This window comes from Lithobates pipiens, unplaced genomic scaffold (assembly GCF_037356315.1).
Source record: "Lithobates pipiens isolate NorthernLeopardFrog02 unplaced genomic scaffold, aLitPip1_a1.2 Scaffold_18, whole genome shotgun sequence".
Taxonomy (NCBI): Eukaryota; Metazoa; Chordata; class Amphibia; order Anura; family Ranidae; genus Lithobates; species Lithobates pipiens.
Genome location: NW_027507758.1, coordinates 372,872,399 through 372,888,237, shown reverse-complemented (window position 1 = coordinate 372,888,237; position 15,839 = coordinate 372,872,399). Strand labels below are relative to the sequence as shown.

The following is a 15,839-nucleotide window of genomic DNA, read 5'->3' as shown; positions in this document are numbered from 1 at the left end:
AACATATTGGGGTTTATTTGCTCAAGACAAATCCACTGTGCACTGGAAGTTGCTGTAAATTTGAGGGGGACATGCAAGGAAAATAGTTTTTTCTTGTGCATGATTGGATGATGGAAATCAGCAGAGCCTCTCTTCATTTCAGATCTTCAGCAACTGTACTTGCAGTGCCTTCAGTAAATCTACCCCATTGTCTCTTATGTTCACTGAAGAACAGTCTTGCAAGAATCTTGACCATGGAGTTATAGTTCCAGTTTCAGGAGTAGGACACTAGGCAATGAGGGTTTGTGGAGCCTCTCATCTTCCTCAGGCAGCTCAATTTTTTTTTTGCCTAATGTCTAGGAGTAAGTGCTTAGCTCCTGCTGAGACTCTTAGTTCCTCTAGTTTTAGCTGGTTAACCTCTTTATATTCCACCAGACAAGTGTTTCAGAGTGTCTACACTCCAACCTGTTACAGTGCTGAAGGGGGGAAGAGGTTTGACTACATCTAGACCCTCAAGTTTTTGTTTTTTTGATGGTCCAAAAATTCAAAATGTAATCTACTCATTCTGTGGTTTCTCTTAATCAGGAGTATTTTCTTGGCCTACATAGACATCAAGAAAGCATATTTGCATGTCCCGATCTGTGCAAGGCACCAGAGCTTTTTGTGAGGAACATTATCGGTCTATCTCTACCTTTTTAGTCTGGCCTCTGCCTCCACAGGTATTTACCAAAGTGCTGGCTCTGGTCCTAGCATTGCTGAGAAAGCAGGGGAATTCCATGGTAGGCTACGTGAGTGATCTCTTCCTCTGGGCAGAATCCCACTTTTCTGTGATGGACAATTTGGCGATCACAATCGTTTCTTACAGGAGTTTGGTTGGATTCTGAAATGCAAAAGTCATCTCTGTTGCATACCAGGTGCTTGGAGTACCTGGATCTAGTTCTGAACTCCATGCAGGCCAGGGTGTTCCTCCTGCTACATAAGCTTTGAAAATGTTCATTATTAATTTCCAGCAGGTAGTCCAACCTGTACTCCTTCATGCAAGGTTTGGGTCTCTTCGTTTCCTCCCCGAAGGCACTTCCTTTTGCACAGCTTCACTCAAGTGTTACAGGAAGGAAATCCTGACCAAATGGGAGAGCCCTCCCCTGTCATTGGACAGCCCATGTGGGTTTGTCAGTCAAGTCCTCCAACCTCCTTAGTGGCACAGGTCTTTGTTATCTGCTTAGTGGAAAATCGTCCCTTGCACATTCATTCGGGGTTCACAACAGACACCAGCCTGCACAGTCAATCTTCCACCCTGCTTTGCCTTTGCTGGTCTTGATGCCCTGGTTATTGAAAGGCCGGTTTCAGAGAACAGGAGTTTATCGGATTTCAATACCCTACAAATGTCTAAGGGGTGGAAATGTACTTCTGGGAGGATCTATCATCAGACCTGGATGGCCTACGTTTGGTGGTCTGAGGAAAAAAAGGGTTGATCCACTAACTTTTTTTGCAAAGCTACTACCTGGTAGCCTGTCTATACTTGATAGTCAGGCTTCATCTAATGCCATTTTTTGTATAGAAGGTCTCTCAGGTGGCTCTATGAGCTGTCCCCTAATTTTAAAGTAGTATTAAACCCAAAAGCAAGCAGTTATATTGCAGCTTACCAATTCTTAGATGTGATGGCTGCATTTGTTTTCCGTAGGGTTTTTCTTTTATTTCCACTTGGTGATCTAGCCAAAAAGTGTGTTGTTTTTCAACACTTTCAACTTCTAAATCCTGGAGTTGTAGTAGTTAGAGGGTTGAGACAAACCATTTACCACTGACCATGATCACCTTATTGTAAAATCTTTATACCGAATAGAACAAAACTGTCTGCTTATAAGGTATAAGCTGGAGCTTGGCTTCAATGTTTTACTGTATTTAAATCTGTTAGAACATCTAACACTCCCCTCTCCCAGATTACAAATGCCGCTATCCAAGGGTGTATGTGCTCTTTCATCCAGAGTGTAGGCACTCTAATACAGGAGGTATGTTACTACCCAGGTGAAAATAAAGGGGCAAAAAGCCTAAAAAAAAAATAAAAAAAAAAAAAAAAAAAGAATGCAGTCAGCACATCTGGTAATTGGTAAACTGCAATATATTATATTGTTAGTATTGGGATTAATACCACTGTGTTGTCCACTAATCTCCTGGACTGCTCCTTTGGAAGTTTTTTTTTGCATAGAACAAAAATATTTTTGTTTTAGTGTCCAGTTCTCCTGAAGGTGGCACTATAACCCATGCATCACAGAATCCTTCTGCCCTCTGTGTCCCTTAATGAACTCTAAGGGATTTTACAGTAGTTGAAAGATCCTGTTTTTATACTATATATTTAAAATGAAAGAATTGCGTTTTGTTCAAATTTAAGGCTTCCAAGCTTTACAGACACCAAGCTACAAATAAGGCATTTTTTTCAGTGGAACTGGACACAGTAAGCAATTGTGAATAGTACAAAATGCACATTGTACTTTTTAGCTGGTTCCAGTTCATATCTATACGACTTCCTGCCCTTACTTGCTTGGCCAGATCCTGCAACAATGAGAGATCATTAACTCTGGCGGTTTTCAAAGCATTCAATTCAGCTTGCTTTTCTTCTGTGTCTTTGTCATACTTCTCCATCCAGTACTCCAGCTTCTCTTCCAATTCCTGTATGACAGAAACCATAACATTACGGATACTTTTGGGTACTGCTAAATACATTCTCGGGCTGGTCTGCATGCCGCCTTTTGCTAAGGACATTATCCAAATTAGTCAAACAGCAGCATCTACAAGCCATGTATTTAAATTACATTTTCTGATGTTTTGGTTGCATACATAAGCAAACCAAACAGACTATGGCATTGTTTAATGCAGAAGAAAAAATACATTGTGCTGTGTACTGGAAACTGTCTCTGTATTGTTTAGCTTTACGTGCAACGTATGTTTTAGAATATTCAGTGTGTGTTTTATACTGTTAGAAGATTGTTGTCAATTAGGTAGTGTTTTAAACAGTACTGATGACAATATTAACCTTGCAGCTCCTAAATTCCATTTTAATTAAGCCCACAAGAATGCCATAATGTATGAATAGTCCAATATTAAAAACAAGTAATTGAGATCATCATATGAAAGTTCATATTTTATTCAAGGAGGATGCGCTACTGCAGGTGACTGGCTCAGTGATTGGGCCTGGACATACGTTATGAATCTGAACAGTCTTAAGACGAATGGCTGTTTGGGTGCAATGTAGCAGGACCTGAACCCTATAAAATTATCTACTCTGAGTTATAGAAGAACTTCAGCTTTTCCTCCCCAAAACAGATGAACCATGCATGTAAATGAAGCACAGCCCCACTGTCAGTTTTTGTGAAAATTACCTCCTTTAGCTGTATACAGCAGGTTTCTATGTCTGTGATGTCACTCCTCCTAATGGCTGAATTTGTGTTCTCTGAGATTGTTTCTTACCTTTTTCCAATCCTGATACATCTCCCATGATCCTTTGAGCCTCTGTAGCTTAACCACCTAATGACCAGGCCTCTTTTTCCGACTCTGTGTTTACATGTTTAAAACAGTTTATTTTGCTAGAAAATTACTTGGAACCCCCAAACATTTTATATTGTTTTTTTTCCCTAACACCCTAGAAAATAAAATGGCGGTCATTGCAATACTTTTTTTCACACCATATTTGCGCAGCGGTCTTACAAGTGCACTTTTTTTGGAAAAAATTAACTTTTTTGAATTAAAAAAAATAAGACACCAGTAAAATTAGCCCAATTTTTTTCTATATTGTGAAAGATAATGTTATTCCGCGTAAATTGATACCCAACATGTCACACTTCAAAATTGCGCCTGCTCGTGGAATGGTGTTACACTTTTAGCCTCAAAAATCTCCATAAGCGACATTTTAAAAATTCTACAGGTTGCATTTTTTGCGTTAGAGGAGGTCCAGGGCTATCATTATTGCTCTCGCTCTACCGATCGCGGCGATACCTCACATGTGTGGTTTGACTACCATTTTCATATGTGGACGCTACTCACGTATGTGCTCGCTTTTGCGCGCAAGCTCGTCGGGCCGGGGTGTTTTTAAAAACCTTTTTTTTTTTTTTCTTTATTTTAATTGATTTTATTTATTTTTACAAAAAAAAAAATGGATCACTTTTATTCCCATTACAAGGAATGTAAACATCCCTTGTAATAGAAAAAAAAGCATGACAGGTCCTCTTAAATATGAGATCTGGGGTCAAAAAGTCCTCAGATCTCATATTTGAACTTAAATGCAATAATAAAAAAAAACAAAAAAAATCATTTGAAAAATTTACATTGAAAAAAATATACCTTTTTAAGAGGTATGGGCGGAAGTGACGTTTTGACGTCACTTCCGCCCTCCTATGGTATAGAGACGAGTGGGGGCCATCTTAGCCTCACTCGTCTCCATACCCAGCACAGGAAAGGACCTGATTGCCTCCGCCTCTACCGACGGCTCCGGTAAGCGGCGGGAGGGGGGGTGGCACCTCTCCTGCCGCCGATAACAGTGATCTTGCGGCAAACCCGCTGCAGAGACTACCGTTATCACACACGACCGGCGCCTGAAGCAGCTGCTGCCGTTACCGAGATAGCCCTCTTCAAAAAATGTACATACATTGGCATGCGCTGGTCGTAAAGTGGTTAAGGGCAGGCTATGGGAGTCCCTTGTACCAGTTGTGGGTGTTGTAGGTGGGTCCTAGGGTTACTGTTGGTGTTTCTGGGCCTTTATGTGGCTGGTCAAAGGTGTAAATGTGTTATACCTCCTCCTGTGTCATTTCTGCCTTGTAGCATGTCAAAGAATAATTACTGCAAGACTACAGGGAAAGGGCTGTAGGAGGTTATTATGAAGGTGTTTCCTTCATATGTAAATTATTCATTTGAAAGAGAGCAGGGCTCTGGGAGGGTGGGATCGGAGGGGTGGGACTCTCCCTGTTCACACTGGTCGGCATATGCAACTGGGCAGGATTGAATTCCAATTGTGATCCATTCAATCCTCCTTAGTAGCAGCACAGCAAGCTTTCAGAACAGGCTGTGTATGAAAGGGTTACCACCTTGAATAATGCTGTGATCTGTAAGGTTTGGACTTTTCCTGTAGGTGTGACCGGGTTCGGAATGAATGCTAATTAGGATGTATTCAATCCCACCCACCATCATAGCTGTGAAGGAAGATACATCATGTGTGAAAGACCACAAAGGGGAGTGTTATAGACTCTAGATGCTGCAGGAAGTGGCTGTGGAAGGGATAGAGTCTAGCAGCAGGATATAGAGCAGGGGTCTCCAAACTCCGGCCCTCCAGTTGTTCAGGAACCCTAATTCCCATCATGCCTAGTCATGTCTGTGTTTTAAAAATGCCTCATGGGACGTATAGTTCTGTAACAGCTGGAGGGCCGCAGTTTGGAGATCCCTGATATAGAGTGTCACATGACACAATACAATAACTAAACCCAGAATATCAGGGGTTCTGCAGACAATAGAGCAGGGATATGCAATTAGCAGACCTCCAGCTGTTGCAAAACTACAAGTCTGGGACTTGTAGTTTTGCAACAGCTGGAGGTCTGCTAATTGCATATCCCTGCTCTATTGTCTGCAGAACCCCTGATATTCTGGGTTTAGTTATTGTATTGTGTCATGTGACACTCTATATCAGGGATCTCCAAACTGCGGCCCTCCAGCTGTTACAGAACTATACGTCCCATGAGGCATTTTTAAAACAGACATGACTAGGCATGATGGGAATACTTGTGGCTGTCAGAGTCTTGCTATGCCTCATGGAACTTGTAGTTCTGCAACAGCTGGAGGTCCGCTAATTGCATATCACTGCAATAGAGCAACAATAATACAGAGGTATGATATATGCTGGGATTAATCATCCCATTCAGTTCTAGTGAAAAAGATGGAATTCAGCTTTAAAATCTCAACACACCTGTGGAACAGCAGCTATAGAAGCAATGGCTAAGTGTTTATATGGGGAACTTGCCCTTGGAAATTTCAATAAAGCTGTGGCCTTTCCCTTTCCAACGTAACCTGTCATAGTGTCATTTATTGGACAAGGTTATTGGTTCATATGACCTATGCTCCTCAGCAGTCATTTAAATGGCCAGTTTATTAAGGTGCGATGTAAGTACCTCACTGGCTATTTTCTCACTCCCTACTTCTCCGCCTCAGAGGTGGCGATAGCACGGAGATGGCTGAGATGTAAGGAGGAACCAATGGGATTTTGTCCCCTGCTCATCTGTCACTTCTCTGCAGCCCTAGAAAAGTTAAAACTGGTTACCGTATTTATCGGCGCACCCTATTTAGGAGGGAATTTTAAGGAAAAAAACTTTTAGGAGGGAAGTTTAAGAGTTTAACATTTAAATGCTCATCAATGTAACCTTGTCAGTGTGGGGGCGTGGCTTAGCGGCGAATGTAGGAAGACGTGCTTACCTTGAGCTCCGCCGGCCATCCGTGATTCCATCCTTCCAGTCTGCCCTGAAACGCCGTTTTCGGGGCCCCTACCTCCTGCCACGCTAGGTGACGCATCCCGGACCACCGCGGTACATCCCGGGACCCTCGCTGTGATGCCCAGACGCCATACCGGAGGGAAGGGGCTGACGGACCCCCCAGGCCAAGATGGCGCCGGTGCGCGGCGCGCAGCCAAAGACCAATACAAGGAAGCAGCACAGAAGCTCCTCTATGGCGGTAAATCATACAAGGATGCCCTGGCGGGCCAGCCCTCTCCTCAAGCTACCCCTGGAGGCTCTCCTGAGGCGGATGACACAGTTCCCTTGGAGGATGAGGATGGATTGTCTGCAGCATGGCAAACAGTGAGTACACCCAGGGACAGTGTTAGGCCTGAAACACAGACCATCCCCTCCCCAGCGCTGGAAAATGAGCCTACACTAAGGGACATATTCACTGCTGTCACATCCTGTAATCACTCTATTGCAGCCCTCTCTGAGGACATTAAAGGGGTTAAAGCTGAAATAACGTTTGTCCGCCATGACATGCAAAAGCTCAGGGAGAGAACAGCTGCATTGGAAGGCAGACTGAGCACAGTAGAGGATGACCTGGCCCCCATGCAAAGGGATTTAAAATATAATTGCCATCTTACTGAACAGCACGCTATGCGACTTGATGAGATGGAAAATCGCATGAGACGCAATAATATTCGCGCTGTGGGGATTCCGGAACGTGTTGAGGGTAAAAACCCGGTAGACTTTATTGAAAATTGGTTGCTTGCCACCTTTGGTAAAGAAGCCTTGTCACCGCTTTTTGCAGTGGAACGTGCCCACCGGGTGCCGTCTCGCCCCCTACCTCCGGGCAATCGTCCCAGGCCCTTCTTGTTTAAACTCCTCAACTATAAAGACAGAGACACCATTCTTTCTAAAGCGCGGGGGTTGTCGGACAAGATGGAGATTGAGAATTCCAGGATTTCACTATTTCCGGATTTTTCAGCAGAGCTCCAGAAAAAGCGTGCAACATTTCTTGAAGTTAAGAGACGCCTTTGGGACCTTAACGTTCAATATGGAATGCTATATCCAGCCAGACTCAGAGTTACGGCACTGGGTTCAACGCACTTTTTTGATCGACCCGCGGCGGCAGCATAGTGGCTTGACCAGGAGTACAACGCACTCAAAGCCGCCAAACTTCAAAGATCTCCTCCACGCTAACGGCACATTTCAACAGGCTGACTGGACTTCCACTTTTACAAGACCGGCAGAAGGCTGAGGTTTGTGGTTCCACTGTAACCCTACTAGAACTACAACATGTCTGCATATGTGAAACCCCGCTTGTCATCTGGGAGAGTCCTCTCTGGGTGTTTCCATGGCCTTCCCCCAGCCCCCAAGTTTCGGATGGGGCCTATTATTCTGCTATTTTCCCCGTGTGTGAGCCCCATGGGCTTTAATACAGAAGATGCTACGGTTTTTTGCTGTTTAACTGTTTTTCTTTTCTTTTTCTTTTTGATTCATTTTTTCTCTCTCAGGATCGCAACGGACAAGGACTATTTTCCGACCTGTCTGCACCCATCTGGGCGCCTCTTCCTAGCTGCGACAGCTCCTGTCGGACTTTTTTCTCTCCAGTCTTGGGACATCTCAGGTGATGCGACTTCCCAGTCGCTAGTCGCTGATAAATATGTGTTAACTGCCTTTTTCCTCCCTGGGGGTTTACGACTGTTATTATGGTTACTCCTACTTGCACTTATGTTTTGTATTTCTGATGGCTAAGATTAGATTTCTTTCTTGGAATGTTAGGGGACTGGGCAGTCCGGTGAAGAGGCTGGCGGTGCTTAGGCACCTTAAAGATATGAAGGCTGACATTGTGTGTCTGCAGGAGACACATTTTGCTCCTGCTGGTACTCCTAGCCTGGGTTCTAGACAGTATATCCACCAATACCATTCCACATACTCTGCCTATGCAAGAGGAGTGAGTATCCTAATTAAACAGCATGCACGTTTCTCCTGCTCCCAACAGGTTATTGATCCGGGGGGGAGGTATATTTTTTTGCTGTGTAAGCTTGCTACTATACAATGCATTATTGCCAATGTTTATATCCCGCCGCCGTATTCGGCAGAGATTCTTAGGCGCCTAGCTGGGTTTATGGCACAGTTCCCTGGCATACCTCTGTTGGCGATGGGTGATTTTAACAACTATGTCAACGGTCTGTGGGATAAGATTCCAACTCCTCCGGTAGTCCCCTCACGCCCTAATGGCGATACTCCTTTTGCAGCTCTGTTAGCTGAACTCGGGCTGGTGGATGTCTGGCGGAAAGCCCACCCCCACTCCCGTTTATATTCCTGTTGCTCTCCAGCGTTTGGGAGCTTGTCCAGAATAGACCTGGGACTGGGAAACTCCGCCCTCCTCCCCCTAATTAGAGATTCTGGTTATGGGGTTAGACATATATCCGACCACTCTTCTTTGTGGATTGAGATGTCCCTATCTACTGACCACGCACCTAGGAGTTGGAAGCTTAACCCCTTTTGGCTTGCATTATTCCCGCAGCCTGACCCCATTACAAGTGCTCTTAAACTTTTCCTGCAGGACAATTTAGGCTCGGCAGCTATAGATGTAGTCTGGGATGCAACTAAGGCCTTCCTTAGGGGACAATTTATCACTACTATAACTGATATAAAACGGAACACTAAAGCTTGGGAAATGGAGGTCAGTAGAGCATTTAGAGAGTCGGAGCAGGCCTATGTTGACAACCCCTCGGAGGACACTAAGAGGGCTTGGTTGGGAGCGCAATCTATGTCTAGACAAGTAACTTTACAACTAGCAGAAAATAAAAGGTTTTTCCTCCAACAAACACACTTTGAGGAGGGGGAATCGACGGGCCATATGCTGGCTCTGCTGGCGAGGACCCAGGGTTCCGCGCCTATGACTCACTCACTGTGCGATTCGCAGGGAGTGACCCATTCGGACACCCCTGGGATCTTGCGGGTATTTCGAGCCTTCTATGCAGACCTGTACTCCTCTAAGGTGCAGCCCGGTGATGGGGAGATTGGGGACTTTTTAAATGGGTGTGATATTCCATGCCTGTCTGCGTCGGACGGAGAGCTGTTGAACGCCCCCTTAACGGAGGAGGAATTGGCTTCTGCACTGGAACACTCTCATAATAACAAAGCTCCGGGGGCGGATGGTCTCCCATCCGAGGTATACAAGCGTTATGCTGGGGTTCTTTTGCCAACCCTTTTAAAAGTGTTTAACAACGCCTTAGAGACGGGGGTCCTACCTGCCTCTATGAATGAAGCAATCATAATTGTACTTCTGAAACCGGGTAAGGTAGCAACATCACCGGACGCATATAGGCCAATCTCCTTGCTCACGACAGACGTTACACTATTAGCTCGGGTCTTGGCAACGAGATTATCTCTGGTAATACACAAACTGATCCATAGGGATCAATCAGGATTCATTCCATCACGTTCCACTGCCCTAAATATTCGCCGTTTATTCTTGAACCTACAGGTTCCTGTGGATAACCCCGGTAATCAGGCCATCCTCTCGCTGGACGCGGCTAAGGCCTTTGATAGTGTTGAGTGGCCTTATCTGTGGAAAGTGATGGAGCGGATGGGGCTGGGCAGCACATTTATTAGTTGGGTCCGACTGTTATATGCCAAGCCTACGGCTAGAATCAGAGCTAATGCGGAGCTCTCCGACCCATTCGTGCTGCACAGAGGCACGAGACAGGGGTGCCCTCTGTCGCCCCTGCTCTTTGCCATGGCGCTTGAACCACTTGCAGCCAGAATGAGATCGGCTCAGGATATTGTGGGTTTCTGCAGGCCCACTGGAATGGATGTGGTATCGCTCTACGCTGATGACACGCTTATATACCTGGGGGACACCCAGGGCTCCCTTACGGCCACCATGAACCTGATTACCCTATTTGGTACATTGTCAGGTTTTAAGATTAACTGGGACAAATCCGTACTGATGCCCTTGTCCCCTCTAACGGCTCCCTTACCCCCTTGTGCAAACATGATCCAGACGGTTACATCCTTTAAGTATCTGGGGGTGCAGATATCCCCCGAGGTGACGGAATATGCCAAATTGAATCTTATGCCATTGTTACTTAAGTTCAGGGATAAATGTAAGATCTGGTGTAAACTACCGTTATCGGTGGTGGGCAGGGTAAACCTCATTAAAATGGTGTGGGCCCCGCAGCTGCTCTATATTTGTCATAACTCCCCGACCTGGATCCCGAAACGTTGGTTCGATAAAATTGACTCTCAGTTTAGGGAATTAATATGGTGTAGAAAGACGGCCAGACTTAGTTTACTTACCTTGCAATATAATAAGGACGAAGGGGGGTTGGCACTTCCACACGCTAGGATGTATTTTTTTGCTTCGCAGCTCCAGCACATGGGTGGGTGGGGGTTGGATGACCCATTGGACCCGATCCGAAGGATACTGGCTGACACGGTCGCCTCGGACACAGCATTGTCTAGATTGGAGGCAGGCTTCCCTCATATGGACAGGGGTTCCCCGACTGTTATACTGCTGAATACACTGTGGTCTCATGTTAAAAAACTGCTACGAATACGTGGCTTCCTTGCCCTCACCCCTATTTGGCGGAACGCTAATTATGGTGAACTTTTTAAGCTCAAGGGATTTGGTAACTGGAGTGGGAGTGGTCTTCAGTATCTCTCGCAACTGTATAGTGGACGGGTACTGAAGTCCTTTATGGAAATACAAGCGGAGTTTGACATCCCTCGTAGGGATTTCTTTAAATATTTACAGTTACGTCATGCGTTGCAGACACAGGCACGGAGTGTGCAGCTCTCCCTAACAGACCATCCTGTGGTGAAGGAGATATTTATGCAGATTGACCGTAAAGGCATGATCTCTAGGGGGTACGCTATGCTTCTTGACGCGGTGCAGGACCCGGCACGTCTTCCATGTCGGCAGAGGTGGGAGGCGGACCTGGGGCCCATGGACGCGGAGACCTGGAACCTCTGCTTATCCTCCGCTCCGTTGGTGTCGGTATCGGCCTCCCATAGGCTCTCCCACCTATATTTACTACATAGGACCTATAGAACTCCAGTTAAACTGCACAGTTGGGGTGTTAGAGGGTCTCCCCTTTGCCCTAAATGTATGCGGGACCATGGGGATCTTATGCACATGTTCTGGAGGTGCCCCGAAACTAAAACGATATTGGGCGGGAATTTTTGACACTATATCCTCAGTGTTCTCTGTTGGTATCCCGCGGTGTCCGTTGGTCTGTCTGCTGGGGGCCCTGGATGAGGAATCATTGACACCCTCGGCCCATACAGCCATTATCAGGTTACTATATGTAGCTAGAAAATTGATAGCGAGACTATGGATGACCCACAGGGTTCCCACCAGGCAGCAATGGATAGAACAGGTGAACCAGATGCTGATCAGAGAAAAGATAACATACCAACACAGAAACGCACCGCACAAATTTAATGCCATGTGGGGGGGGTGGCTTGAGGTCCCGGGACTAGCTCCCCACCAACTTATACAGGACAGACTTTTACAGGGTTAACTGAAGGTCCTAGGACCGGTATATGGAGGTACATAAATGGTCATGTTTCCAGGATGGGTCTAACTCTGTCTCTCCCTTATCCGGTAATTGTACGGGGTGTAGGGAGACACCAGTGGGACTGTGTGATGGGCTGTGGGCCGTAGTATATATGTAAGGTACCTATGCGGCTGTTTCAGAGAACGATACTTTTGTTATTACTTTTGGTTCCTTTTTCTTTTTCCTTATCTCCTTTCTTCTTTATTTTTTGGTTTTATTGATATTTTCCATGTCTCAACAGTTTTCAAACCGAACTTATTTGTATTTCTATATTCTCTGCATACTTTTGGATGTAAAAACCAATGCTACTGTAAGACTGTACTTTACTCCTATGTTTGGTTTGTACCATAAGTGCTTTACAATAAAAACTTATTTTATTTAAAAAAAAAAAAAAAAAAAAAAACCTTGTCAGTGTCATTTGCATGCTTGCATTTGCAGCCTTGCCGTTTAAAAATGGCGCCGCCATACAGAGCGGATGTCCTGTATATCTCGGCAGCGCTTGGTAGCTCTTGGCGGCTTGCCGAAAGCCACCGAGAAGCTCACAATCAGCGGGGGATCGGCGTATTAACATGCACACATGATTTTCCCCCGATTTTAAGGGGAAAAAAGTGTGTATTATACGCCGATAAATACGGTATGTATATATAAATACAAACATATAAAACATGTTCTGACAATGAAAGCAGGTATCCACCTGGTTTATTTTCACATCATGGCCAGTTCCCTCTTCTCTCACTGCTATCGCCACATATACAATATATACATATTTTTTTAGATATATATGAGAGGAACCATTCATAAATGTTTTTTTATTTTTTTATCTCTATCAGTACATTTCTGTGACACTTGTAACTGAGTGTGGCTAGATAAATATACTCGGTTACAAGTGTCACAGAACTGTCTTAATATAAAAATGCTATTGTTTAGGAATGGCCCCTCTCACATCTTTTATTACAAGGAGAGTTTTGGACTATATAAAAAAAATTAAAAAAAATAAAAAAAAAACATATCTACTCATCTCTAGGTCAACTGACTTTACCTCTCTGTCAATAAGTACAGCAGAGGGCGCTGTCCGATGATTCTGGATCACGGGAGTACAAAAGTTAAGCGCACACCTGTGACCCAGAAGAGAAATCTGGACCATTTTGCTGGCCAAAGACCAGAGCACTTTTTGCTTTTCGGCACTGCGTCGCTTTAACTGACAATTGCGCGGTCGTGCGACGTGGCTCCCAAACAAACGTCTTTTTTCCCCCACAAATAGAGCTTTCTTTTGGTGGTACTTGATCACCTCTGTGGTTTTTATTTTTTGCGCTATAAACAAAAATAGCGACAATTTTGGAAAAAAAGCATTTTTTGCTATAATAAATATCCCCCAAAAATATATATATATATATATAAAAAAATGTTCCCTCAGTTTAGGCCGATACATATTCTTCTACATATTTTTGGTTAAAAAATAAATAAAAATCGCAATAACCATTTGATTGGTTTGCACAAAATTTATGACGTCTACAAAATAGGGGATAGTTTTATGGAATTTTTATTATTATTTTTTTTACTAGTAATGGCAGCGATCAGTGATTCTTATCATGACTGCGACATTATGGCAGACATGTTGGACAATTTTGGCGTGATTTTGGGACGATTCACATTTATACAGCGATCAGTGCGATTTAAAATTGCATTGATTACTATTACTATTCCTAGGGATGTGTTCTAACTGTAGGGGGATGGGCTAGTTGTGACACATCACTGATCATAGCTCCCAATCACAGGGAGCTATGATCAATGACACTGTTACTAGGCAGAACAGGGAGATGCTTGCATTGGCATCTCCCCGTTCTTCAGCTCCGTGAGATGATCGCGGGTATCCTACTCATGGAGCTCCCGGCCGGCGTGCACACGATTGTATGGCGGAAAATTCAAAGGGACGTACAGGTACACCCATTTGCCCAGCCATACCATTCTGCTGACGTACATCAGTGTGCGCCAGTCGGGAACTTGTGATTTTGTTTACTAATTCTTATTTTGTCATCTTTTATACTTTTATTTTCTATCCAGGAGTATTTAAACCCCTGATCTCACAAGATCATGGGCTCAAATCTCATTTTTGCTACACATCACAGCCATTCAAAGTGGTTTTCATTCACTTCACTTCTCAGTCAGCGAAGAGAAGTAAAAATGTTAATAAACTCTTTCCCCTCTAGGACCTTTATATGCAGTGAAAGGCTGTGATCTGTAAAGACGTTCTATATCTCTGTCTCATAAACGTGCTCCTTCAGCTCTAGCATGCAGCTCAAGAACTTCATGAAGCACCCAGAAGTTTCAGTTTTTCAAAAAAATATAAGTGTGTGTGTGTGTGTGTGTGTATATATATATATATATATATATATTTACACACACGTACATTTAATCTCCTAGAAATGGAATGTAGATCCAGAACGTAATAAATTGCATACAAATCAATACAACACTTAAAAATAAAAATCCTTCTCATACATCAGGCCACATGGTCATTGCAGTCGCAGACAAAACTCATGGCTGGCTATCCTGTGATCATTACTATGATTCACACAATAATATGACTCACTTGTTGGTGCTGCCTGAGGAAGTTTTCAATCTCCACATGAACTCTGACCTCCTCGTCCATCTTTTCTTTAACTTTCTGTAAGCAGATTTTGATACGCAGTTTAGGGCAGAATTTTTTATACAGTAGTCTAAAGTTCAATATATAAATTTTTTTAATATCAAACACTGCTATATATATATATATATATATATATATATATATATATATATATAAAAATAAAATAAAAATAGAGGCTGGCTAATGGCTATTACACCATATTTATTTGATTATGTTGATATAAAGGACATCTGTGCCTTTCCTCCTTCCCTCTTTTTGTATCATTATAGAAATCCATATACAGTGCCTTGCGAAAGTATTCGGCCCCCTTGAACTTTTCAACCTTTTGCCACATTTCAGGCTTCAAACATAAAGATATAAAATTGTAATTTTTTGTGAAGAATCACCAACAAGTGGGACACAATTGTGAAGTGGAATGAAATCTATTGGATAATTTAACCTTTTTTAGCAAATAAAAAACTGAAAAGTGGTGCGTGCAAAATTATTCGGCCCCTTTTACTTTCAGTGCAGAAAACTCACTCCAGAAGTTCAGCGAGGATCTCTGAATGATCCAATGTTGTCCTAAATGACTGATGGTGATAAATAGAATCCACCTGTGTGTAATCAAGTCTCTGTATAAATGCACCTGCTCTGTGATAGTCTCAGGGTTCTGTTGAAAGCGCAGAGAGCATCATGAAGACCAAGGAACACACCAGGCAGGTCTGTAATACTGTTGTGGAGAAGTTTTTAAAGCCGGATTTGGATATAAAAAGATTTCCCAAGCTTTAAACATCCCAAGGAGCACTGTGCAAGTGATCATTTTGAAATGGAAGGAGTATCAGACCACTGCAAATCTACCAACCTGGCCGTCCCTCTAAACTTTCAGCTCAGACAAGGAGAAGACTGATCAGAGATGCAGCCAAGAGGCCCATGATCACTCTGGATGAACTGCAGAGAACTACAGCTGAGGTGGGAGAGTCTGTCCATAGGACAACAATCAGTCGTACACTGCACAAATCTGGCCTTTATGGAAGAGTGGCAATAAGACAGCCATTTCTCAAAGATATCCATAAAAAGTCTCGTCTAAAGTTTGCCACAAGCCACCTGGGAGATACACCAAACATGTGGAAGAAGGTGCTCTGGTCAGATAAAACCAAAATCGAACTTTTTGCCCACAATGCAAAACGA

General features: G+C 43.7%; 1 protein-coding gene across 2 annotated transcripts in view; it reads right to left on the bottom strand.

Moving 5' to 3' along the window:
- The window catches only part of DRC9 (dynein regulatory complex subunit 9), a 49,625-nt gene that overhangs the window by 4,293 nt on the left and 29,493 nt on the right, over positions 1-15,839 (bottom strand). For both annotated transcript variants that reach the window (XM_077487693.1, XM_077487694.1), the window contains exons 7-8: positions 14,616-14,690; positions 2,512-2,643 (exon numbers count right to left, since the gene is read on the bottom strand). In XM_077487693.1, the coding sequence (XP_077343819.1) occupies positions 2,512-2,643; positions 14,616-14,690 (207 nt within the window). The remainder of the gene's footprint in view (positions 1-2,511; positions 2,644-14,615; positions 14,691-15,839) is intronic.